The following is a 27,854-nucleotide window of genomic DNA, read 5'->3' on the forward strand; positions in this document are numbered from 1 at the left end:
TTGCCAACTTGACGGTTTTTATTGCTTTTCCTCAGTCCCTTATCTTATACCGTCGTCATACACGGCGTATGCGTGCTTTGCCTCCCTGTTTGAGTGTGTGTATATGTGTGTGTGTGTGTGTATGTGTATGTCTTTGCATTAATTTTCAAATATTTTCGCCGTTTGTTGCCTTTTGTATATTGCTTTTGACTTGGCTATGGCAAATTTATTTATAGGCTTCGATAGGCATCTCATTGTTGTTCTTTGCTTTTGTAATTGTTGTTGTTGTTGTTATTTGTTGTTTGTTGTATCGTGTGCAAATGTTGCACACCCAGGGTTGCGTTCGGCTTTCAGTTTACTGCTCTCAAAAGGTCTTTGTGCTCTCACACCCATTAGAGCAGTTTAACCGAAGCGAATTGTGGCTTTATAGCCACAGGTCTACAATGCAGGTTGATTGTGAGGTAAGTAAATGCTCTTCTATCTTTGGAAGAAGGGCGTGTGCCTTTCTGATATTTGAGTCTTGATAACATAATTTTTATATATGCAGCAACTTGATATATAGAAAAGTATTTGTATATCCACAGAATGATAACCATAAATGAATGTGAAAAATTGATAATATTATATAAAAAGAAAGAAAAAAAAAAAAAAGACATATATATATTTAAATATTCTGAAAATATATTCATTAAAATTCGAGCTGATCATATAATATATATATCTACTTATATAATGGCATGGCTGTCGATATACATATATATTGTAAATATATATATACCATGAACTACCTTTTTTTTCTATTTCACTCAATATTGATTTCTGGCGCATCTCATTCGTTTTCACTGGCCCAACTTTGACCTCAACTAAATGTTATGCCAATTGCCTAGGTCATTTCGATTAATTCGCTTGTTAATGGCCAACACATAAATAAGAGAAACTCGTACAAACTGTTCGCACACACATCACAATTCGGCTTTCATTCGTTCCTTGACCATTGACCATGTGGAATACGGCGGACATTCACTTGAAGTTGGGCGGAGTTGGGCAGTTAATCTACCGTCGACTTTTTCGGTATACGGCCTGGCTGTTCTATGGCATTGCACGTGGATGCCATTTCTTCAAGCTGCGCTACAATCCACAGCAAAAGCGGATGGAGGAGACGCAGTATAACCATATGATCTCGAAAATAGTTGTTGCGGTCAAGTGTCTGCTTCTGCTGCATGATGTTGTGAATTATTTGGTCCTGGGACTCGCGGTATGGATATGCTTCTCGAAGGTCGACAATGCCGAGGGACAGAACTACACTATGAATCTGCTCATACAAGGTATTCTAATGTACGTATTTCGTCGCATATTCTTCTTTTTGCATTCGGAGGCCGATCGCAAAGTCATGATGCATATGCTTAACGAGATATTTTATATCACATGCACAATTGAGAAGAAATATGGCATGAATTATCACATTGAAATGTCTCTATTGTGCGTATACTCCTGCAAGATGTGTTTAATGTATATCATGTTGGACGCCTTGTGGCATAGGTTTACGTTTTGGATTATCTTTTTATATTGGATGCTGCTCGAATACTGTTTTCATGGCTACTTGATATATCAGTTGCTTCTGCTCAACTGGTATCGCAATTTAAACTACGTCCTACAGCGCTTTTTGGAGAATAACCAGAGTGAAAGTTTTATATCTGGCCGCTATCATCGTCGTCTGTTATGGCTCTTCAAACTGTATTTACGCATCAATAATTTGCATAAGTTCATACAGGAGAATATCGCCTGGTTTCCCGCTGCAATCTATCTGGGAATATTCTCGAGTATTTTCAATATGACATTGATGATTCAGTGCATCGTCTATGCAGAGGACGACATCGATGACAAATTGTATATTCTGATGGATGGCTGTCTCTGTCCGGCCGTAATACCAATTCTCAATGTACTCATTATTGGCATCTGCACAGATCGCATACGCAGCGAAGAGTTGACGATGCAGCAGCACATTGTACTCGTAAGCGTTCTGCTATTCCGTAAATCCGATCCACATGACTTTCGCTTGAAGGTGATCAACAGTGAGGTGAGTTGAGTAAATCGCTTTTAATCAGAGTAATATTTATACGACTGATTTATAGTACTTCTCGCTGATTGTAAGTCAAAAATTGGATCCATTGCTCAACACTATTATTTTGGATACCATTTGTGATCGGAGCTTCGCATTTGACTATTTCTTCACAACGATTCTAACTGCGATTTCGCTCTTACAATACAGCGTATCAACAAGTAAATCATTTAAGGAGTGCGTGATACATAACTAAAACGAGCAGGCAGGGATAAGAGCATATTCTTAGTACTAAAATAGACTTCTTGTTTAATTATTTTATATATATATAATTAGATTATATACAAATATTTATTACTTAGTTCTGTAGTATAAAATTGACAAAATTTGACTCTTTTTTGACGAGATATATTTAATTAAAATTTTTCTTTTTGCAGAAATTGTTAAGACTGTTTTGATTGCATTGATATTGAGGTTGGTTTATTGTGTAAAAATCTTAAAAAATATAAAAATGGTGTAAATTAATTATCACAATATTCTTGAATAAGAGAAGTTATGAAAATATACGAGGTACAGTACGATTAAGTAAATGCTCTAATTTAACTTTTCTAAGTTTGAGGAACGTGAGATGTGTTAAGGTATTAATATATATTTCAGTCTGAAATCTCTCATTATTTATGCCGGGATAGAGGAAAAACTTTTCTGGTATGATTATACGCCGTTTGGTTGATTATATAGTCAAATTTTTGTTCAATTTTTATGGAGCACTTGATTGTTTCGTCTATCGTACTGAAGTCTTATACATTTTGTTGTCATTCGATTGAAAAAGACAGTCAGTCAACAATATGGCAGCCGTTGACGCCGCATTGCCGCCACTGCCAACACAATCCATCACAATCACAAAGCCAACTCGACCAGACACAGGCGCATACACTCAATCACATACCAAACAGACGGCATACGCATACAAGCGGGCGGGCGGTCAGAGAGTCCGCGTGAAACTCAAATATATAGAGTCATTCAGGCAGGCAGTCGGTTGGGCTGTCATTTGGCAATAATACCGCAAACCAAAAATGCCTCAACTTCAGTGCTAGCCGGCAACGATCTGCGCAGTAGGTGGAGCCAGGCGCAGAGCAAAGATGCGCATATCGAGGGCAGGCGGGACGCCCCACGGGAGGCGCCAAGCCCCAGACGTTGGCTTACCAACCACATTTGTCATTTAAGCTCAACCAAATGTAATATGAAAATCGGCATGAGCGAAAATGTCAACGTGCCAGAGTTTTGGTAGAGAGGGAGAGAGATGCAGAATCGCGGGAGTGTAATGCAATGGGTATATGGTTAAATGGGTGGTTAAGTGGGTGGTCTTGGGCCGGTTTGGTGGTTTCGCGGCCTCGTCGCAGCAATGTTGTGGAATTTCCTGTCAAGCTAATTTCCTTTGGGTGCAACGTTGGCTGCCATTTGGTTGGCTGACTGAATGCCAGAGCTTGACTGTTTGGTTGGCTGGTTGTCGTTGGCAGCTCGTTGAATCAATTCACCTGCATGCATAAAATATTTTCGTTAAAAAAATATTCAAACATTGCATATTTTATAGTTTATTGACTGCTGCTGTTGCTGCTGTTGCTGTTTGCTGTATGCTGTATGTTGTTATTGTGTTTGTTGTGTTGCGCTGCACAACTTTTTAACTTGTCAACGTGGCCGACTCTGATGTTGTTGCTGTTGTTCTTGGCTGCCCTTTTGGCAATTTACGTGGCGCAGTTGACACAAAATGTGCGCCATGTAGGTCGTCCCAGTTGGATACTGGCCTGCCACCCCCCCTCACCATCCCACCCCATTCCAAGTGCCAGCCAACTTTGTAGTGTGTTCCATTTGCCATTTACCACCTTGACTTGTTTGCCAATTGCAGTGGCAACAGCAGCGTTTTTCAGCGTTACGTGTCGCTACATTTGGGAATTGTTTTGTGTGTTGTGCATATACCAAATATATATTTACAAACATACGCACACTCACACAGTCAGAGATGCTAGCATATGTATATAAATATAATATGCTCATGTGAGCGTATCGTGCGGGTGCAATTTACATGTACTGCGTTTCTGGAATGTGTTATTAAAATTTATGTGCGAAAAAGGTGTCGAAATGCGGGCCAACAACAACGGACATGGGACTCGAGTCCCGTGGCCCGAAAAGGACATCAACGACAACATGGCCAACGAAATATACATATATATTTTTTTTTTTTTTACCACGTACACACATTCATTCATTTCTTGTTGTGGTTTTTTTTTTCATGTACTTTCAACAAAATGTTGAATATATTTCCACTGAAATTTAAAACAATATGCCCGCTTGTTACGAAAATCTGTTGGCAAATAAAAAATAAAACCAGACATTTATTATTCAGTAAAACGAGCAATTAAAATTTGAAGTCAATTTAAAAATGCCTAAGACTCATACATATATGAATTTATAAAGAAGAGAAATATATCTTTCTTTTAACGTGCATGTGAATACACTAAAAAAATAAAAAAGTATATATATAAACCATAAAAACTTGTCTTGAAAAATATAAAGCAGATTTTTTTTTATTACTTAAAGTGTTTTTCTTAATAAAGATTTAGTTGTTTTTAATTGGCGTCAAATTTTCATATTTTATAATTTTTAATTACAAATAATTAAAAGTAAGATAAGAAATATTTGATATTTTCTGAAAATATTTCTTGTTTAAGACTCTAAGCTGCAAATGTAAATAATAAATATATATATATATATGTAATTAAATTTGCGGTTAGCTCGAATTTCCGAGCAACCGCAGTTAGTTACTCTTTGGTAGCGACACGCGAAGTAAGTGGTAAATAAATAACGTATACGTAAGAGCCAAATATTGCGCATACGCTCCGTTGTCCAAGGTTTTCTGTCATGCAATGCAAACTCGAGAAAGGCTTCATTCGAAATTCCAAGGCTAGCGCTGCGCTGTTGTTTATGCAATTTATATAAATAACTGCTGTGTGGGGTAGCTCGACTTATGGCTGACTTATGTAACAAGCAAAACACATTTAATATAATTTTCCATAAAATCTTTGCTCATTTTTTTTTTTTTAATATTTATAAACTAAGTTAAGTAAAATGCACAGCGAGCTGGCTAAACAAATTGTTGATTTAACATCTTTTATTTGTTCTAAGCAGCATTTCAGCTTAAGCTGCTTTTGCTTGCCGTTTGCCTCAACTGTTATTTCGGCATTGCGAAGCATCTTGTGGGGGCCTTGCGGTTATTTGCGTGTCTGCAATTTTTGTTTGGGCACCGCTGCTGCTGCTGCTGCTACTGCTGCACTTTCGAGCTATTTTTCGAGTGGGTGTAATTAAGAAAGCAAAAAGCGAATGCTTGAGGGTCTGCAACGAGCCAAGGAAAACGACACTTGAGCTAAGCCAAACAGAAAACTGAATGGCGCCCTCGTCCCAAAAATTCACCAGCAGAGTTTTAAATAAAAATATCATTAGCTGACAGATTCAAAGATGTGCAGACTCTGTGATATTGTGGCTGGCAGGCTCACCAGCTCGTTCTACAGTTCCCTTATCAGTTGTAGACCAGCAAGCGGCAGTTGGCTCTGCTCTATTTCTAGCCAAAAGTTAAACTTGGCTTAGCAAACTTGCAAATACAAACACACAGAAGCTAATATGCATAGTGATAGAGAGAGAGAGAGAGAGAGAGAGAGACAGAAGTGCGGAGAGAAAAAGAGACGGCCACAGACAGCTGGTGTGTGCGTGCGAGATTTACACCTGCTGCATATTGTTGACGTGACACATCAGAGTTGGCTGTTTTGAAATTATAAACCTTTTGACGGCGAGTGGTCGTAGCAACAGCTTTTAGCTCTCAGCAGGATCAACATATCCCATTTTGCAATCCTTCTCTCTTGCTCTCTCACTCTGGCCCATTCTCTCCATCTCTTTGACACTTGGCTGATACTTTTTAGCAAAGCTGTCAGTGTCAAAGTGACTGTCAACATGCCATTCAAAATGAAAATTAATAACAATATGCAAACAGCAGCAGCAGCAGCAGCAGCAATCGCAATGCCGCAGACAGCCACGCCCACACAACTATGCACATGTAAATGCGTGCCTGTGTGGGTGTCTCGTGCTCTGCGTCTGCTCTGTAACCTGACCACATGCAGGTGCAGCTTTTAGTGGGTTTAGTTTTGAATAGCATCGAGCACTTTTTTCCCCCTCCTTTTTAATGCAAAGTTGTCAAGTTCAACAATCGATAAAATTACATATGAAAGCACTCGATTGCCATATGAAAATTGCGGTTGTTTTTCGTGCGCAGTCGAGCACGAGCTGCGATAAAAGCTAATATTATATTCGGCTTAACGAGTTATGTAATTTCATTTGCTTTTGCTTTTAATTATAGTTTGTTCAATTGAGGCTATCAACGTACATATATGTTGATGCTTAACTATATAGAAGATTGAAGAGGATGATTAGCAGAGGATAAATTTTATGAAATGTATTAGATTAAAATAGAATACAGATTTAATTCATAGACTATTTCTTTTAGGTATTTACTTTAAAAAAATGTTTAAGCTTTCTTTTTCAAATTTAAATACATTTTATTCCCAACTCATCTACTCTCTCTAACCGAACCCAATTTCCAAGTTTCTGCTAATCGATTCTAGTCTCTCTATCGCATTGTCTAGGTTATTTATTTGGTCAAATCTCTCCCCCACTGACATCTCGTGCTGTCTCTTATTAGCCACAAGAACATTGCGCTGGCTTTACACTAACACCAATTGATCCCGCGAGCTATTACAGCATACCCTGCAATCTTTAAGCACGTCTCATCCCACGCTTCACACTTCATCTGCAGCAAAGTATTTGAAAACACACACACACATAGTCGCACATAGACAAAATGCTTGGTTGGCACAAAACGTAAAACCGACAACTGTTCAACTAATTTCAAATTAAACTCAACGATGGCGCGGACGTTCGGCGTGTTGGCCTCCGTTTACCCCATCACATGCTGCACGTCCGTCCACTTTGCTGGCCGCCGTTGTCCTGCCAAGGACTATCACGAACAATTTTTCAGCATTTAAACACTCAAGTGCCAAGCTAATAAACGATATTAGTGCCAAAGCTCATTTCCACAAATATTCTATATATATATGTGTGTGTGTGTGTGTGTGTGTGCGTTCTCTATACAGTGAGTCGACTAGCTGCTACTGTTGCTGCCGCTACTACTACTATTGCTGCTGCTGCTGCTGCTGTTGCTGCTGCTGGTGTGCAAACATTTTCCAAACAGTTACCAAATAAAAATGATTAGGAACGTGACTAAGAGTGCGAAAAATGTTATTTACTTAGCTGATGTGCGCTATGGGGCCAGACACAACGATGGGTTATGCACACACATATATACACAGACACACATACATACAGACATACATATATGTACGTTGTGTGGGCGAACGACAAAACTTTGGTGCATTGCGGCTGCCAAAAATTTGCGACAAGTTTTAGCTGAACGCGCAAATACCTCTTCGAAGACCTTTTATATAGTATCACTGGTTGAGGTAGATTTGGGTCATATATATGAACAATTTCTTAAAGCTTGTGTTAAGCGGAAAAATAAAATATAAAATATTCACATGTTATTTTATATTTAATATTAGTCATCTATGTATTGTACAATTAAATTGATATTTTATTTTTATGATATTTAAAATTTTTTTAATTTGGGATTTATATATATAATTGAATTTTGTTTTACATATATAAATGCTATTTTCTGGGATTATATTATATAATTTTATGCATGTTGTAAATTTTATAGTCTTACTTATTTCATATATTTTAATTTTAGAATGTTTAGAAATTTTTAAAATATATTTTATGATATTTATATATATTTTATATTAAATATTTATTATACTGATTCAAAAATTTACCATGTTATTTTAATTTAATTTTTTATTTATAATATATTTATTTATATATAGTATATATTAAATATAAAATATGATATTATAAATAATATTTTTCATAATATTTATAGCATTTTAATCAATTTTTTATATTTGTTACGATTTTTTTGTAAATTTCTTTTTTATGTTATACATATTAAAAATATTTTTTAAATATGTATGGTAAATATGATATATTTTTGTTTTTTTCTTTAACTTATCCTATGTGATAAGCTCGACTCTTCGACTTTTTACAGGGTATGCAAAGAAGTTTCGCTCGCTGCAGCATAGTTATATTCGTCTTCTTCTTTTTTTTTTGTGTTGAAAAAATACTTGAAAATTACATGAAAACTACGCACAGCAATGGCAATAAATGACAACATAGCCAGGGCACGCCCACTTGTGCGCCCTTCAGTCAACACTCGGCGCAAAATTTCATATCTTTGGGGCTTTCACGAGTGAGTGTGTCTGCGTGTGTGTATGTATGTGTGTGTGTGTATATTTGTAAGGGGATTTTTTTCATCATCTTCTTTACCACTTGCAAACTATTTTTAAACAATTTCTGGGTGCACGCAATGCCACGCCCAGCCCGTATGACGCCCACTCTTGTCCAAAAGGGAAATGGCGCTGATAAGAGTTTTGTAGCAGCGGCAAAAGCGGAAAAAATGCGTCGTTATACAATATGCAGCAGTCGAGTGGGGGTGCTAAAGGAAATGGATGGGTGCCTCTATAAGTGTGCGTGTGTGTGTGTGTGTGTGTGTGCGTGTGTGTGAATGTGTACGAGTTCTGCATATTTGCACAGTGTAAACTTTCAGCAGAGCACGAGAGCGAGCAAAAGAGTGCACATTGTTTTTGCTGGTGCAGCGGCTGCTGCAGTTGCTCTGCTGCTGCTGCTGCTGCTGCTCGAAAGTAGGCAAAACTATTTAAAGGCCAAAACTGAAATGCATTGCACTTTTTGGCCAAGGATTCGGTTGCATGTTGCTGCAGTCGGAGCAGAAGCTGGAGCAGCAGCAGTTGCTTGTTTTATTTTCATATCCTGTGGTTCTCGACTTCCTTCACATGCGTTCTCGGCTTGCCGGCAGGAAATGTTGATAAAAAGTGTTGCCATAACGAGAAACGTCGTGCCATTTAAATCATTTATGGTTTACGAGTTTGTGCTGTAAGAACTCAAAATACTTACAGATAGTCCACGGTTAATTGATTGGGAATTTATACGGAAATGCGCCGGGGATTAAGAAAAGTTCAATGTTATTTTTTACAGACTTGGACTTAAGGGAATTAAAGCTCAGAAAGCGAACATTTGAGTATAGAAAGTAGGAAAAGGGAAATTATTTATTTACTGCATTTCCATTTCGAAAATTCATTTCAGACAATTCAAATAGTTCTCTATTAACCGCACTCGGCTTGCCCGCAACACCTCGCAGTGATTGATAAATCTGACTGCAGACAACTGAAAGACAACGAACTGAAATCTTGGCCAAGAAAAAGCACTTAAATTATAAAACACAGCTCGGAGCTGCACACTGGCGGCCAGCTGAGAACGCAAAGTGTGAAATCAATGATACATGGCCACTCTGGCCAGTCGCTAGACCGAACGAACCGCAGGAGCTGAGAGGATTTTAGCATTTTGGCCGACATCGAATGAAATTCAGGTTTAGCTCTTGTGTTTGGGTGAAATAAAGTAATTTTTATTTTACTTTATTTCGACTTTTATTTTGCCTTGGTGCACACAAAACATTTTACAATATTTACAACGGCAATAAACTCATTTCCTACGTGGGCGTGGTCAACAGAAACGCAAAAAAGAAAAGTGAATAGAAACACAAAAATTAAACAAACAAGCAAATGGACAAAAACACAAATCCAAAGACAATTTCGTATCCTGTTGACTAAACCGATGTACGCTTGTATGCTGTGTACACATATACACCCACACACACACACACATTGTCACTTATTTAACAGAATTTTCTCTTTTGTGGAACTGAGGAGAATTTTGTGTACGTCAGCTGTTTGCCGTTGGAATCCAACCAAAAGGAAAATCCCAACCAACAGCACATTAGTTAAGTATAAAATTTTAATAGTGGCCGTGGCACGAGTCTGAGTCTGTGCACCCCTCCCCCCCCCGCAACTGGCCAACAATTTGTATGGCCCATTCCCAGCCAGGCAGCCAGCTAGCCAGCCAATGCTGTGACAACTTACCCACAGCCAAAGGGACAGCAGGCGAAGCGGTTCGGAGTGGAGCGGAGTGGAGTGGTTGGTTGGCTGGCAAATTTGCGCAAATTTGGCTTGTGGCCAGAACTACTTTACAGCTGTGCGGGCAGGCGGCTGAAATTGTTGTGAAATTTTAACTAATATCAGACACAGAGGCATGGGACGGTTTGTTGTGGCAGTTTCTGAAGTACTTTTGCACTTTTGGCAGATGTTTCGCAACAGAATTGAAATCTGAATCAAATACGGTTATGCATCTAACTAGCAAACTCATCCAATTTGCAACTTCAGTGTTGTCATTGAAAGGGAACAATTTTAGAAATATTTGCCATGTGGTTGATGAAGAGAGTCCCTCAGTTTTGATAAATCAGTCAAATTAATAGAGTTTGTAGAAAATTAGATAATAATAATTTAATTATATAGTTTTTTGATATTTGGGAAACTATTTCTCATCATATAAATTTTCAGTGCAAAATGACATTTGATTAAATAAATATGTAAAATTGTATTTAGAGATGGCTAAAAATATTATAAATATGTATTTACATATTATAATATTATTTTCTGTGTATAATATAATACTTTTTTTTTACAATAATTTAAAAAAAAAAATTATTTTTAAATTGTAATGATTTTATAAATTATCAGTAATAAATATGATGATTGATGCATAAAATTATTAATATACATTTCTATAATATTAATGTAATTATTTTCCTTATGAAATTACTTATTATATCACTATTTTGTAGTTTATGAAAAAAAAAAAAAATACAATATTTCTATATATACTTTAGCATATATTTTGATTTAAATTCGGTTAGCTGCAAAAAAAAAAAAAAAATAAATAAGAATAATAAAAAATATATATACATTTATTTTTTCTCTATTCAAGCTTGACAGCTTTATATGTCAGCTTATGCATTATAATACTTGTATCTCATGTTTCAAATATAAAGTCTCATTAAATTTCTGTCTGCTTAACTTTTTATTTGGTTTCTTCGTATTGAAAAGAAAGATCAATATTGTAAGCCATATGAGTGTGTATATTATATGAATATAATTTTTTTTTTTTTTTTTCATACAATAGCCTATCTGTCATACATTTATCTTTAGTATAAATAGCTATGTATAATAAAATTCCTGTAATATTTTATCTCTTATTTCTAATCTCTTGCTTCTCTGTTGGCAAATATCATTCAGCAGTTTTATTTCATCACTTGCCATTCACTGTGTGGTTTTTGTATAGCTAATATTTGCTGCTCTTGCCGTGAGTTGTCTGTCTGCAGCTAGGTAAAATGGCAAATCAAACAATGCCAAGCACACACACACGCGCACACATGTTCATCCCTGTCAGTGTTTCTATATGTGTGTGTGTGTGTATTTGTGCTTGGGCACTTTGTTTGGCTGGGTAAATGTAGCAGAAATCGTATTTAAGTGAATTCATGCTGAAATCTTAGTTAATTTTTATGGCAAATATGTTAAGCTAACAAAGAGCAGCAAGAACAGATTGTGAGCTGCTTACAGACATTGGCCGTTGACAGCTCTAAGCTCTGCGGCTTTCATAAACTAATTGAAGGCTAAGTAACTTAAATTGCTATACAACGGGTCAGTTAACATGTTTGTGATTCAGTTAAGCGATTATAAAAATACAAAACACGAAATACGATGTTGTGCTACGTAGCGTATGCTTAACCTTAAATACATTGCTCATACGTATCTTCTATTGCAACTACTACCACAGGCAATATCATATCATAAATAATCCAAAAGACTTGCATGCAGAATATTTGTGTTCTTATTGCGCAAAGGTCGCATTGTCATGTCCAAAAATTTATAGCCCGCAATTCGTATGGTTTTTTATTCTTTTATTCTGTTGTTGTTGGTTTACTTGAGTTTTTGGCTAACGAAGAAAATAGATAGCTCATGGCACACGTTTGGGCACCAGAGCCAATTTCTGTCAAATGATATGTTGCTTACCTCTATGGTCTAAATTCTGTTATTTTGTTGTTGCTGCTGCTTGTTTTGTCCTCTATTTTGATTATTATTGGATTGCATTGTTATGCAATGGAAGTCATTTGTGCCCAACTGGGGGCGTGACAGACGACGACGATTGTGTTTGACAATTGCGTGCCCAAAAATAGCAAGAAATTCTTATTGGATTTCAAAAGACATTGAGAAGGAAATACGGCCATGCCGTGTCATAGCATTTTATATGCTCTACAAGTCTATTGATTTGTTATGACGACAAACTGACAACGGGGAAGAGCTCAAAGAGGCGTGTGTTCGCTGCTATAACAACAACGTCTATCATTCATTTATATAAGCCATAAGGAAAAAAGAAGAAGAAAAAAGCGAAAGAAATGAACAAATTTGTTCGCCCATAAACGACAGGAACATCGTCAAGTGTTGCCATGGCCATTGTTGTCGCTCCTCCTGTTATTATTGTCGTCATATTGGCTGGCATAGCTGCTGCTGCTGGTGCTGGTGCTCTTCTTGTTGACATTTTCATTAGCAAATTAATTTTAATTGATTACATTTTATGCGCCAATGTGTAGACTTGAGCAGTTCGTGCTCTTCGATATATTGAATTACCATTTTATTTTTAACTTTGCTGGCTTTTGCATTCAGTTTCTCACAACTTGCCATCAATTTGGTTGGCAATAATGTGATATTATTAGCTGATTTCATTTGCGGGCTGACACAATTTCATTAACGGTAACCTGAGAGTATACCAGAAATTGTGAGTGCTCAATGCGTTCCTTGAAAAACCAATTTGCGCTCAATTTTCACAGCCTCGCAAAATGTCAGCGTGAGACTGTTTGGGTAATGAAAAAAAAAAAGTGGAGCAGACGTGGGCAAGTGCTCTAGGAAGAGCTTGGTAACTTTTAGTTTAATTTGATGAATAAGTTTTTGTCGAATGTGAATCGTTTGTGCAGCTGCTCAAATGCAAAGGTAATACTATATATGTATATGTATATATCGTTGCATTTTATGGATGGGAAACAAAGTTTATTTACCAAATAGTATAAATGGAAACTTCATGAATAATTCATAATCGCAAGTATTTGATGGGTATAAATAATTTATTTCCAACAAGTTCAAGCTCAATAATGCTTATTTGCCACGCCTCAATATGACGCTGCATATGATTAATGAGCTATTAGCAGACAGTAAGCCACAATCGCAGCTTTATGATTGTTGAATGCACAGATTTTGCATCAATTTATAGAGCAAATAAAATATGTAGAAGTTATAGTTCTGTCGTTTTTAGGTGAGAATCTTATTTGCTCGATATACATAAACTGGCATTTAAAATGCCGTAAATCAATTATTAGTGAATTATTATAATTTATTATTTTGTTGTTAATGTCATGCTCAAATTCAACAATACGAAGTTCTTTGTTAAATTATTTTAATTAAAAATTATATATAGTAACTATTAATTACTAATTGCTCTAAAAAATCAGCATTTTGTGAATGTCATTTGCTTTGGCAGTGTTTGCTCTCCCTATGGAATGCCAAACCGATTATTTAATTATTGTTGTCTTTCGTGTCTTGGGAAAGAGTATTACCAATCCTCACGTTAGCCTTGCGGCTTCTGTTTTTTCTCTTCTTCAACTTCTTATGTCTGTTGGAGTAGTTCGACTGTCTTCGGCTTGGCGAAACTCTTCATTCCATTTTATGTTTCAGCTCCCACTCAGTGAAATGCACTGAATGAGAGACAACATTTACTCATATTTATACATATGTGTATATATTTTTACAATGTGTGCTTCGCACTTATTCATTTAAATGCAAACTGAGCTTAAACCAGCTCACGTATGTTGTGAGTGAAGCCATGTAGATCTCTAGTATTGATCATGTTCGTGCCTCAGCAATTGAACGCAGAGAAGTTGCTAATGTAAAACAGAAGAAAATTGAGTAACTAAAGGTCACAGACTACAGATCAGCTTTCTATATTGCACTTAATACTAAATCTGTTTTTGTTTTCTGATCAACAACCGCTTTCAATGTTCTAGCTTAAACAGTTAAGGCTGAGTTAATATACACTTCCTACTGTTTTTTGCTTTATTGAAGACATTTATATACTTTTCACACTTTTCAAATATTAAAATATAAAACCAAATACTATTTGACTTTCAACAATATCATTATTTCAAGACCACAAGGAAAAGGAAAAAAAAATGCTCGTGTAATTTGCAAAACACCTTTGCTTATTCTTAGATTGACTCTCATCTGCAAGTTGAAAAAGTTTCTGAGCACGCAGCAATGAGGGAGAAAAAAAAACCACACACACACACCCACACACACACAAAAGTTAAAAGAACTTTTCAACATGTTAACTTTAAGTTCAATTTGCTGCAATGATGCGACAAAAATTCAAAAACAGAGCTGAGGCAGCTGTAGTTGTAGCTGTCTGCGCGTCTAAGGTGTTCTTATCTCAAGCACTTACCTTGTTGCCAGATCCCGATGTACGAAATTCATTTGCTCCAAATGCTTCATGCCCGATGCAATTTGTGTGGCAATGTAGACTAAGCAGCCGTAGCTACATGGCGATGGTTCCGATGTTGGTTAGGCGGTGGGCGGGCGCGCAGCGTAACGGATGCCGGGCGAAGGATGCCAACGTCAAATGAGAATTTCAAAAGTTTTCGCGTGTGGCAAGGACGACAACGGCAACGATGATAGCGGGACGGCACAAGCAGCAGCAGAAGCAGCAGCAGCAGCAGCAAAGTTAACGAAGTTTTTACATCCGTTTGCGCATGTTGTTGGTGGTTGTACGGTGGTTGTTCGTTGGTGGATCGGCGTAATCATTGAACACGAGACCGGAAGTGTAGCGTCGGCAAATGGCGTCGGTACAGGAAGCATGATAAAAACGCACGCCAAAACGCAGCCAGAAAAACCAAAAAGAGACAGCGCATTAGAACAGCAGCATTCAATGTTAACTAAAAAGCCAAAGTACTTTTCGCCCTCACTCTTACTCTCTTTCGCCTGCCCTTGCCCCTCCCCTGCGCTTACCTCAAACTCTTGTTGGCCAGCAGTCCGCTTGTTTCGGCCACATGCTCCTGCAAAAATTGATTCAAGTCACCCAAACAATTCGAATAGTCCTGCACAATGCAGATGGGCTCGTCGCGCAGACAGGCGCCCACCAGGCGCGCCACATTCGCATCGTTGAGACGCGCCAGCTGCTTGGCCTTGCTGCGAAACTCCTTTCTCAGATGATCACCAGCACCGGGACGTAAGGTGGCAACGGCGACAAGGGTGGCACTGTAATGGAAACATATATATCAGAGTTAGGGATGAGAAAACTTAAGAGGATGCCCGACTAGGACATACCCTAGATCACGAGCGGTCTGGGATTTTAAATGAACGCATTTATGTTTTACTAAAGCCGAAAGAGTATAAACTCATAAGTATTTTCTACTTAAGCTTCCACCTGTACAACGTTCCTATTTTAGGCTCCATTTGCAAATCTCAACTGATCGTCTAGTGAAAGTTTGATAAAATTTGGAAGCGATATCCAGTGTAATACATAAATAAAATTATACATGCATCCTAAAACAATATTTAAGGACTCTAACTCTATAAATGCGCTAGATACTATCTTATAACTGATCTTTGATTTTTGTTCGATGACATTAAAGTTATCGATATTTGTTTTTTTCTTTTTTTCAAACAGACTTGGTATGCCCTTACTGCATTTAGCCCTAGGTATCTAAGTGTTATAGGTTCTGAGATCGACGCATTCATACATACGTCGTTCATACAGGGTTCTTAGCACTGATCCTTAATACATACAATACAGCTTACTTGCCACGCTTCTTTCGCATTGTTTTATACATTTTAAGAAAACCCTGATAGCCTGATTTTCCATTTTCAATGTGCTCAGGGCATGAAAACAAGCAACGGTTCGGACAGTGTTAATATCTTTGCCTGGCAATAGCTTACTGCAGCTGCCCAGAGCTCTTTGCTTTTGTGGGTTATTTATGTATGTGCAAGCCACAGATCGTTCAGTCATTCATTCAGTCGGTTATCTGTTCTACCGCTTGTTACTCGTCCAACAACCATTTCAATCTATATCAATAGAAATACGTATGCCCATGACAATTGCTCTCTAGCGCAAAAATCAATTAGAGCAGCTCAACAATGTCCCATTCGATGTCCTGGACAGGATGGTCCTATTGCTCCAACTGCGGCTGCTTCTACTCCTACTCCTGCTATCCCAACTCTACCAATTCCATGTCAATGTACACTCTGGCAATTTTGATACGTTTCGTAACAATTCGATTTGCCTGCTTGCTTTAATAGTTTTGCGGTTAGAAAGCCACAAAACGTATTACGTATACGTAATATTGCACTGCAGTGACAGAAAAAGCAACAGCAGCAGGAAAGGCAGTAGCAGGAACAGAAGCAAAGATGACTCCTGACTGCCGCAACTGGCAGCTGTATGCAAAATAATTAACACACACATACACACACACGCATGCTGCAGTGTGTGTGTGTTCTGTGCTAAAACTTGAAGTGGACGTACGAGGTCGTCCGCTTTGTGCCTGCTCTGCCCGCCTCTTCTGTGGGGCGTGGCCGTCTGATAAAATATTAATAGACAGCTGGATAGACAGTTATCAGACAACAGATGGACTTTATTGTCCTAGACCACAGACGCAAATTATAATAGACATGCAAGTGGAAAATCAAACCCACACACACACACACACACACACACACACACATTACGCATACGTCGTGCTGTCTGCGAAAAATTAAAACCATTTCCATGCCCTGCATATAGAGAGAACTCTAGCCACGCTCGTTGCTTATACGATATATATGTGTGTGTATATATATACGTATATACATATATATAATGTGCAATAAAAAGCTTCAATTAAACGGCAAATATGAAATCAAAGGTAACGCTGCCGTCGCGCTCTGCCTCTACCTTTGCCCAGAAACCATATACAGCCCCGCACTTGTCTCGCCTACGTCTGGCTTTGGCTGCTCCAGCTTCTGGTTGTTGACATTGCTGTTGCTGCTGCTGCAGTTGCCTTTTTGGTTAAAGTTTTCATAATGGAATTTCTGATAAGCTTTTTTTGTGGCCAGCATGTGCTGCTGCTGCTTCTCTTGCTGCTGCTCCTGCTGCTTCTCCTGCTGCTGCTGTTACCGCAGTCGTGGCATTATATCCCGCAAACCTGCTACATGCAATCAGCTACCTGCAACGAGAGCCTGCACCTGGCCGAGACGAGGGCCAACTCTCAGCCTCATATCGGTTTCGCTTTGCTTTATGTCCTTTCATCTAACCATTTCACATACTTCATCCATCTATGTGTGTGTGTGTGTGTATGGTATTAAAGTATTGCGGTTTTTCTTATTGTCAACTATTGTTAGACGAATTTTTGATTTTTGTGTTCTATCTGACAATGCTTGCAACAGATTTGTCAGTCTCCATATCCAATTTATGAATTGGCCAATCATTCTCTTTTCTATTATTATTATTTTGTTCATTTTGTATTTAGAAAAGCAATTTAACTATATGTCACAACAGATCTCTTATTGGATGTGTTTTTTGGACGCTGATATTACAATTTATATATTGTATATTGATTTGCTGCGAATTTGATTTAATTGGTTTTCTTGTTAAAGAGTTTGATTTATGTTAAGTTTTACCAAAATGTCTAATAAGAAGAAGTAGCTGTTATGTCAAATATTGTATTATATATTTTGCCAAATTTAAAAATTGAAAGCCCTACTTATCTTGTATACCAGAGAAAAGAATAGCCACACCCTTGGTTGACATATAAAGAAAGCCTTATGGGTTAAAAATGTATTTACTATTCATTCCTATAGGAATGAGTAACCCAATATCTTAAAAGAAATATGCAGTGAATTTCAAACTCATTGTAGAAAATTTATAAAATCCTTATATACAAAAAATTCAGTAAGAATAATAAATATTTTTTATTTTCTTATTTTTTTATTTATTTTTTTTTTTTTTTAGATAATGAAATACTGTCGAAATTATTTAATTAAAGTACCCGGTAATTTCCATAGCCCAATTGTTAATTGTTAACCCCAACAACCTTACGTTATTCAACACTTCTTAAGATTAGCAAACAATAATATGTCTATGCCTATTGATAAATCTGTGGAAAACTGTATGACCATTTAATGGTTTCTCTTAGTTTATTCTATAACTATAAATTTATGGTTCTTGAATAAATCATATCTTTTAAAGTTTTCCAGTTGGTAGCGTGTATTTTGATATTTGAATTTTCTAATTTAATTTTTATATTTTTACTTCGACATATTGTATTTCTATATGCTGAATTTATTGTAGTCAAATTTTTTCTACATTAAAGTTTATTCCTTAGATTTTTAATAAAAGTGTCTCATAAAAAATTTTTAGCACAATAACTGGTCAGGCCTAATCCCCTGGTGTACATATGGCTAAACTAGAAGCATTGAAGTTGAGCTCTTCAAATAGCCGCAATAGCAGGAGCAGCAGCAGCAGTAGCAGCAGCAGCTACCATTCAGTTTAGTGTAGTTGGAAAATAGCCCGTAAGCCTAATGCAGCTCATTTTGTGTTGCTGTGGATTTTAGTTGCATTTTCCGAATGTTTTTTCGGCCGCTTGCAGCAGACATACAACAACTTGTTTAAGTGGATTGCGTGGGTGTGGGTGTGGGTGTGGGTGTGGGTGGCTTTAGTATACCCACACAATGTGTAGCTGCAAAGAGAGCGGTGGGTGTTGATGGCATAGTGTGCGGTACTTACTTCAACACATTTGTTTCGCACAAATGCAGTTCACCAAATACGCCGGAGCCGAGCTTCTCGACGATGACCAGCGACTGGCGCGGAAACTCCTGCACTTGGCAATTGGCCTGCTCCTCGTTGATGTCGGCGAAATTAGCGCTCATATCGAAATTGTAATGATGTGGTTTGCCGCCCGTTGGCGTGGGCGTGGTCGCTGCCGTATTCGAGGAGCTCAAACTTAACGAGCCGCTGCTCTGGGAGCCCGCCGGCCCCGTCACCGGCTTGCTGCAAATTGGCGTCGCTGCGTAATATTTCTCTGGTGGCGGTGGCACGGGCGGCGGTGGTGCGGCCACCGCTGCAGCAGCCGATGCCACCGAAACAACTGGTGGCGCAACGACGATAGATGCGTTCAGAGAGCTGCGGGCGGTGCCGGTGCTGCCGGCGGTAGTCGGTAGCAGCTGCTGCATGTGAGGCACCGCATAGTCCTGGCACACAATGTCCGGCACATCTGTGTAAAGAAAGAGACAAAGAGAGAAAGAGAGAGAGAGAGGAAGAAAGAGAAGAGTGAGTGAGCGAGAGAAACTGTGAGTAGAGGCTGGTTTAGCGTTCGGAGAGTGTTAATTTTTTTAGCCATAAAACTGGGCTGCAAAACAACTGCACCTCACCGAAAACAATAAACTTTTAAGCGCCATTTTACGTGCCAACCAAAAGTTTTTGTCGGGCCAACGAATTATACACAAAAAGATGCCACAACATTTTACCGAAAACTCAACTGAAATTTACACTCTGCTACACAAGTCGTAAACGAATGGTGTGACGTCGCTTTTTAAATTCTTTTAGCTAGAATTTAGCAGGGCAATAAAACGGAAGATAAAAATATGTAGGAAAAAAAAAAAAATAGATCGTAAAGTAAATTGTATTTTATGTTTAGCAAAAATGAAGAAGAATATTCAAATTGAAATTAAATATTTAAGTTGCAGTTTTTACTAAAAGAGACATAAACAAATATTCTTTAGTTATATTTAGCTATAAAAATTGGCTTAAAACTCTATTAATAAATAGTCTTTAATATTTATAATCGAATATGGAGAAATAATTATTCTTTCTGCTGTCATTTAGTTTTGCAAATTGAAATCAAAATTGAAATTTCGATCTTAAAAAAATTATTTGTAAATTTTATGTAAATAAAATTATGAAGAAATTCTGTTTAAATTTTCTTCTCAATTTTATACATACATTAACACTGAACACTGGGCAAAACAAATTCGTATTTCTTAATAAATAATCATGACATTTATTTAAAAAGTTTTTGGCTTTCATAACCACATTTTCCATTTCCTAATCAAACTTGAAAGAGCTCACAAATGTTGGGCCGAAAATTCACAGAACTCTAAACTTAGTTAATTTAAGGTAAAAACACAACTTTCCAACACATGCCACAGAAGTTGAGTGTTGTAAAAGACATTTGTTTTGCGGCGCTCCAGCGTTGCCCGCTGTTTAAGCATATGAAGACAGCCAACAGACGCCCTAAGTCCGACTCATAAATTGAATGCTGTGGGCCGGGAGAGATGAGAGAGAGAGAGAGAAAGGGAGAATGCAACTCTCGGCTGAAGCATTTTGTCTGGCTTTCTGGCAATTGCCATCTCTATTGTGTAATGCCATCTCGTTCTGGTATTTGGGCTCGCCTTTTGTCTCTCGCTTTCATTTGTCTTGTCCAGGACTTTTGTGCCTTCAACTTCAAACTTTTCCCATTTAGTCAACTCTCATTGCACATAGAAAAGAAAAAGTATGTGTGAGGGTGACAGAGAGAGTGAGATGGAGATAAAGAGGAGCTGGGGGAGCAAAGCATCGGGACAAGAGAAAATGGCGTGTGGCAAAAAACTAAATGAAATTAATTGCAACTTGGCGTCGTACTGTCCCTCTTGCACTAATATTATCCATCCTACATTCCTTCCAAGTCAAGTTTTAATTTTATTGTTGTTGTAATAACATTATTTAGTTTGTGTGCGGCTCATTGTCAGTCTGCTTTTCGGCCTCACTGTTGCCAGTCATTTTTGCATTCGCTATGCCAGCAAGTAGTGGGAAAACATAAAATAACACTGAGAAAGAGACGGCTGCACAGGGAACGTGTGGCAGATAGAGACAGGCAGACAGTCTCAGAGATAGACAGCCAACGAACGTTAATGACAAAACTTTTCGACGACTGTGCAAAATTCGTATGCAAGTTGTCGGAATATGCATGTGTGTGTGTGTGTGTGTGTGTGTGTGAGTTTCCTTTTATACATATATGTCTGTGTGTATTTGAGCAATCAGTGCCTCAGCTTTTGAAGTTGAACTGAAGAGGTCTTGTGGCCTTAAGATTTCAACTAGAAAATACAAAAATATTAAATACCTTACCTCAATCTATATATAAATTAGAACTTTGTTTGAGAAATGACTGTATTTTAAATAGATTAGAGATACTATGATAAACAGGAGAACATTGCAAATACATAAATATTGCTAATAATTTGATTTACGATATATTTATATATATATATTACAATATAATTAATGACCCAATAGTAACTATATTATTTTCCATCTCTTTAATTTTGTGATGTATACATAATCATATAGCATTATATATACAGATTTCATTCCAATTTTTTGAAAATTGTTTGTTTAAAAGGGTTTTTCGAATAATTTTAAGAGAAACTGATGAGTAAACTACCTAGAAAAATAAGTTTTAGTTTTTAAATTTCTTTCAATTTGATTTTAAATATTGTGACAGTATATTTCTGAAAAAATTACTAGAAATATTAAGACTAAAATATTTTTGATTAATTTAGATACATGTTTGATACAAATTTGATAATAAATATTGAACATATGTTGTATTTTGGAATTCGAAAAAAGAAAATATTTCTTAATTTTGTTTCTAATTTTTTCAAGTTGTTCGTCTTTTTTTTTCATTAATATTTTTTTTTGTTATATATTTATTTATTTGTATATAGTTTTCTACATTGAATATCATAGTCATTTTAAAACATTTATATAATTTATATTTTCAGGTAAATAATGTTCTGCTGATTTAAATTCCTCGGTAAGTTCACTAATTTAAATTTTACTTTGACTGTATGGAATATTAATTATTAGTTGTAAAAAGTCAGTTTACCTTTGCAAAGCAATTTACATACAGTCGATTAATTCAGTAAAGTACTCAGTATTTTCAGCAATCTATTTGAAAAACTCTTAAAACTAAAGCCGAGATTCTCCTATGTCGAGTTGAGCAAATTGCGAAACGTTTTTACGTTCGTTTCGTGTTTGAATGCACGCTTATTGCCCTGTTTATTTGCATGCAATGTTATTATGTGGAGTTTCTGGCCGTGATTCCATTGGGTGGGTGCTTTGCCAGTGCAAATTGGCAGTTGACTTCAAAAATGGACTTTAATTGGAGTATGTATGTGTGTGTGTGTGTGTGTGTGTTTGTCTGTGTGGAGTGAAGTGGTTAGTGCTGGCAGAAGTTTTGCTACGAAGTTTGAAGGACTCAATTTGAAGCGTGCGGTACGCGCGAGACTATGACGAGTGCTGCAAACAGAAATGTATGGGAAATTGGAGTGTAGCATGGTTAAAGCTTGGCAGTTCCATGGCTAAAGTTATAATTTATTTGAGCTAAATTAAATTATTATGGCAACGGACAGACAAAGACACTGGCGGCGGTCGGCGATGGGGGACAATGACAAATATTTGGTGCCCAGTTATAAAATGCACCCAAAGGCAACATCAGAAAACTTTTGGGTAAATGAGTCGAGCGCATGAAAGGCGTGCCATAAATGTTGATGATGACGATGACAGTGCCAATGATGATGATGATGATGATAATGGTTATAATGATGATGGCTAAGGAATGTGTGCAAACAATGTGCCTGTGTTCCGACCAGGATGTCGATTTTATGCGCCATACTCTTACTAGAGTCAAAAGGACGCAAAAAATGTGTAGAATGCCTTCAGGCGGCGGACACAAGACATTAGAATTCATTACAAATTATGTAGCCAAACTTGTAACCCCAAGCCGAAAGCTCTCCTGTCCATGTGGCAATTAAACAATGCACATGTTACTCAGAATGGAAACATTGCCGGAGCTGCAGACGCTGACGCTTAGTTACTCTGCAAAAGGGCTTGGCACAATTGAGCCGTATTTAACTTGCTTTAACTAGCTAGTTAAAGGACTTATGTATTGAGAGCAGTCTTGTATTTAATTATTGACCAAAGCAGAGCAAAGAGTGCATGCGGAGCTTGCTTAAGCGGATTAGTAAGTCAGCAAATGTCGCTACTGGTTAAGCTTCAGAGTTAAACCCGAGTTGAGGATTTTATTTCAAAGAGGTGATTCTTAAGAGATTTGTTGTTTTTGTAAGATGGTTTACAAAGGCAATGTTTTTGCTTAATTAAATGTAAGAACAGAGATTTGTATCTATTTACAGTAGTGACTATTTGCTAATTGCAAAAAAAAAAAAAAAAAAAAAGGAAATTTTAAAGATCTGATATAAAGAGAGTGGCCAAATTTTAAACAATTTTTTAAAGCGTGTGCTTAATTTTTTTTTTTTTTTTTTTTTGTATTTGTTTATATTTTTTTTTTTTATTATCTATTTATTTTTTTTTAATATTGAAAATAAAAATAATGTTTTTTAGTATCTCGTAAAATGTTTCTGTCAAATAAATATTTGGGTAAAATTACGCAAGAAATAAATATTTAACAAAATTAAATATTAATGAAATATTTTCTGATTAATTTTATTCATTAAAAAATCAAACTAATTTTATTTTTTAATAAATAAAAAAATAAAAAATTTTAATACTAATATTGAAGCCTTTTTTATATAGAATATAACTGTTTTTACTTATCATAAATTCAGAGAAAAAAAACATCTATAACAGATTTGAAAATTAATTTATATTATTTTTAAATAAATAATTATTTTATTTTTAATACATATATAAAAAACTTTTCAATGCAAGCAATAATATAATAAAACCAAAATTTAATTTTATTAATGCATCATAAGGCTTTACTTAGCGCATACACTCTCTCTAATACCCTGCCCAATTTTTTGTTTGTGTCAGTTTTGCCGGTCTGGCGACTAAGCAATTCAAAATTATGTCCTGCGGCGTGAACAAGCTGCGTTATTTTTTTTTTTTTTTTTAACTGGCTACCTTTGGAATTTTTTGTTGTAACTTTGCTGGTCGTGTTCCGGCTGCTGCTTCAGCACCGCTGGCAGAGTCCATCACAGTGGACTATCATGTTGTGCGCTAAATTAAGCATTGCTTCGTACTCTCATTTCTCATTTTTTGTTGTTGCTGGCTGCAACATTTGCATGTCCTGTCACAGGCAGGACGCAAAACATCAAACTCATCAGCTGCAACACCAGCAGCATCAAGAGCAGCGGATGAAACAGGAGCTGAAGCACCACCAGCAGCCAGCAAAGCTTAAGCTTTGGGCTCTGTTTATGGCCCATGGCATCAGCAGCAGCAGCAGCAGCAACAGCAGCAGTCGTAACAGCATCCCATCATGGTGCAACTGGATGCTAGGGCACCTCTTGCCCCATTTGCGTGAACTCACCTGTATAGTCCGGGGTTACATGCTGACGCTGCAGGTCATTCATGGAGCAGGCACTGGCCGCGCTTGTGTACATGTTCACATTGAAGGGCTCATGGTACAGACTGTTCTTGTCAATGGACGACTCATTGTCATCCATTGTTGTGACCACCTGAGGGCGAAAGGTGAAAGAAAAGAAACATACAGAAAAAAAATCATAGCATACACATACACATACACATACATATGACAGTGTAAAGAAAAAAAAAAACAGCAAAAGTTAACGCCTAGCTCTTTTTGTTGAGCTTCGGCCAGCCACTGCAGTACAGCTTTTAATCATGATTTCTGCATATGGAGGAAGCTTGGCCTCTCTTGCTTTGTGCGTTAGCAGCTGCAATTTTCAATTCATTTTTTTGCTGCTTGGTTTGTGTTACTCTTCAGTTTTTTTTTTCTCTTTTTTTTTGGCGACGTTTGACATGCATTTTGGGCGGCGTTAACTGGCCCCAAACTGTGCGACAACAGTTTATGCACTTTTCGTGTCAACCAGGTCGGTTGATTATTGTGTAACAGTGTGTGCTTACCTTTAAGACGCCATTGCCATTGCCATTGCCATTGCTGTTGCCATTGCCACTGCCATTGAGTCGCCGCTTATCAACGCCGCCGAGCGTGTCCGGATTGAAATTATGCTGGAATGCATCCAAAACATTGCCACGTCCGCGTCCGTGCCTATTGCGTGCTATTATCAGCAGTATAATAGCGACAAGGAAGAGAATAATTGTGGCCAGCACTGTGATTATGACGCCAACGAAACTTGTTTCCGGCTCCTGATGGTCAATGGGCTTTGGCGAGATAACTGCGAAATAGACAAAAGAGTGAAAGAGACGATGTGTTATCAAACAACAGGCAGGCAGTTAAACTCCAGCTAAAAAGGAGTAATGAGAGAGAGGAAAAAAAAAAGACAAACAGAAATAAAGGGAATATGGTAAAGTGCAACGTTTTGCAAAACTTTGTATTTAATGAAAAAGTTTATTTTTTCCAGTAGTTTTTGTGCATTTTCTTGCAACGGATGGAGGAGATTATTTATGGAAGAGCGGAGAAATAAGCAGCTATAAAAAATATTCGAGGCGTGATGTAACTTATTGTTGAGCTTTCAATTGCCCACACTCTATTGTTGATCTCGCTCGCATTGTTAATGATGAGAGCGGATAATTAAAGAGCTTACACTGCACAACAAAAACTTGGCGCTGCTTTGCTTGAGTTGCTTAAGCAAACTGCAAAACGATTTATTTATGAATGCAAATATGCATAGAATTTAAGTTTGTTGTTAAAGTTTACGGAGAAAATTATAGGAAATGTTTAAGGCACAAGGAATGTTTCTTTGAATTCTGATTCTGTTGATCTGTTAACCTTAACAAGAAAAAAAAACAAATAATTGAAGCTTTATACTTATATTATACATAAACTGTTATTTTTTTTTTTTACATATTTATTTTTTAGGCATTATTATTAATTTAGATACAATCACATTCCTTATATTAACTTTATTTATAACAGAAACTTTGATATATAATTTTCAGAAAATATATTAGCATTACATTAGACAAAAGTCTCAGTTGGTGGGGTTTCAGATTTAGTTGTCTTTAAATTATAATAATTTAAGTGCCAAATAAATAAATAATAAATTTAATAATTTCTAAATTATTAATTGAAATTCCATCTTACCTTGCGTGGTATGTTGACTTCTCTCGCCGCCGCTGCTGACGGCACGACCCACCTCGTCGCGTTGCAACGGATATTCGGATGTATTTGGGACACCGGCGCCAGCGCCATTTGAAGGCGGCACATTGAGCAGCTCCTCATCTGTGAAATTGCCCACTACGGGCACTGCAAGCAGCAAGAAGGAAGAGGAGGAAGAGCAAGAAATAAGAGTTAGAAGAGTGACATGAGTGAGCAGCAATTGTAAATGTGGGTTAGAATGCGTCGAGAGATTCGCTGGCAGCAAATAGGCTGCATTAAGATTGTTGGCTAAGAGGCATCTGTCGCTCAGTAGATTGGGTGGCAACTGTTGGCTGACAGCTGCCCGACTTGATAAACCAACCAAGCTAATGGGTCTCACTGAGCAATTAGCGAGAGAGCAGAGAAGAAGAAAGCAAGACGCATTGAAAGAGAACTAGAGTAATCGCGATTATTATGATAAATGAGCTATTGCTCCACCGTGGGGGGAATGTCAACGTTGACGCTGAGTGGAACGTTTCACTTTGAGTGCCAATTAGTGTTGCATACTTTTAGGTGGCGCCCCTAAAGCGAGGCGTTGTAGCGTGTGCAGTGTTTGCTGTTGACCTTTCGCCAGTCAGCCAGCCAGCCAGACAATAAACAGAAAGCTCCCGCCCAGACAGTCGTCAATAACAGCAGCTAGAGGCACTCGACATCGACCTCCATCCCTACCATTCCATGGCTCCTACTGTTTACCCAAGGGACTGCTCCTCCGACTGTTGTTAGCCGTATTGGTTCGGGCACAATTTCCAAATGCATTTCCGCTTCGAGCGTTTGTTGAACTCTCGCTTGATATTTAAAAAAGCCAAACGACGAATTGTTTTGCAGGAAATTTTGAAAAATAGCTGGGGAAAAACACACACACACACACACAGACAGTTGAGGGAAATGCAAATTTTTACAGCTCCTGGCTCTTGGCATTGATTTTGAACTTGTTTGCTCGTTGTTATTGTTGTTGTTGTTATTGTTATTTTTGGAATTGTTTTTGGCTGTCGACGTCGCCGACGCTACCGCCGCATGTCGTCTATTTTCTTTGGCGTCAAGTTTTTTGTTGGCACAAAAGTTTTTTGTTTACTTTCGTGTGTTTGAATTTGCCATGCAAACAGCGACGGCAACAAAAATTTGTGCCATTCTGTTGTTGGTTCGGGCACTGCTTGTGGCATCAAAGTTGCTCCGCCGCCGCAACAAAAGTAGCGCTGGGAATTTGTTCGGCAGCAGCACGGGGAGACGGGCGGCGGGCGACAGACGCTGCCCAAATACCGCATCATACGTTGAGCCTAAACCTAAACGAACCTCAAAAATATGTTAATTTGTTGCGCTGCCAGAGACAAAACGTTAATATGAGAGCTTAATAACATAGAGATGGAGAGTTTGAGAAGTAATATAGGCATGTCTTATCGTGCAATCGAATATTGCGAAAAATATTATATACTTTTGATTTAATGAAATGTGGAATATAAGAGACGAAGAAACATGAGGTATAATATACTCATCAATATAATATTAGAATATTTAATAGAGAGTATGACATTTAATATTGAGTCGTATAACATATTT

The 27,854-nt window shown here is 37.4% G+C and overlaps 1 protein-coding gene across 4 annotated transcripts in view; it reads right to left on the reverse strand.

Annotated features, from left to right (window-relative positions):
* The window catches only part of Ddr (discoidin domain-containing receptor 2), a 111,974-nt gene that overhangs the window by 35,542 nt on the left and 48,578 nt on the right, over positions 1-27,854 (reverse strand). For 3 of the 4 annotated variants that reach the window (XM_089256934.1, XM_089256933.1, XM_089256936.1), the window contains exons 8-13: positions 26,247-26,408; positions 25,106-25,377; positions 24,549-24,696; positions 18,971-19,457; positions 15,220-15,468; positions 14,657-14,749 (exon numbers count right to left, since the gene is read on the reverse strand). In XM_089256934.1, coding sequence (XP_089113060.1) covers positions 14,657-14,749; positions 15,220-15,468; positions 18,971-19,457; positions 24,549-24,696; positions 25,106-25,377; positions 26,247-26,408 — 1,411 coding nt within the window. Of the gene's footprint in view, positions 1-14,519; positions 14,563-14,656; positions 14,750-15,219; positions 15,469-18,970; positions 19,458-24,548; positions 24,697-25,105; positions 25,378-26,246; positions 26,409-27,854 lie in introns of those variants that run through there. The other variant, XM_089256935.1, reaches the window with a different exon arrangement.

Source organism: Drosophila navojoa, chromosome 3, assembly GCF_054131105.1.
Source record: "Drosophila navojoa isolate 15081-1374.11 chromosome 3, UAZ_NAV_1.0, whole genome shotgun sequence".
NCBI classification, from domain to species: domain Eukaryota; kingdom Metazoa; phylum Arthropoda; class Insecta; order Diptera; family Drosophilidae; genus Drosophila; species Drosophila navojoa.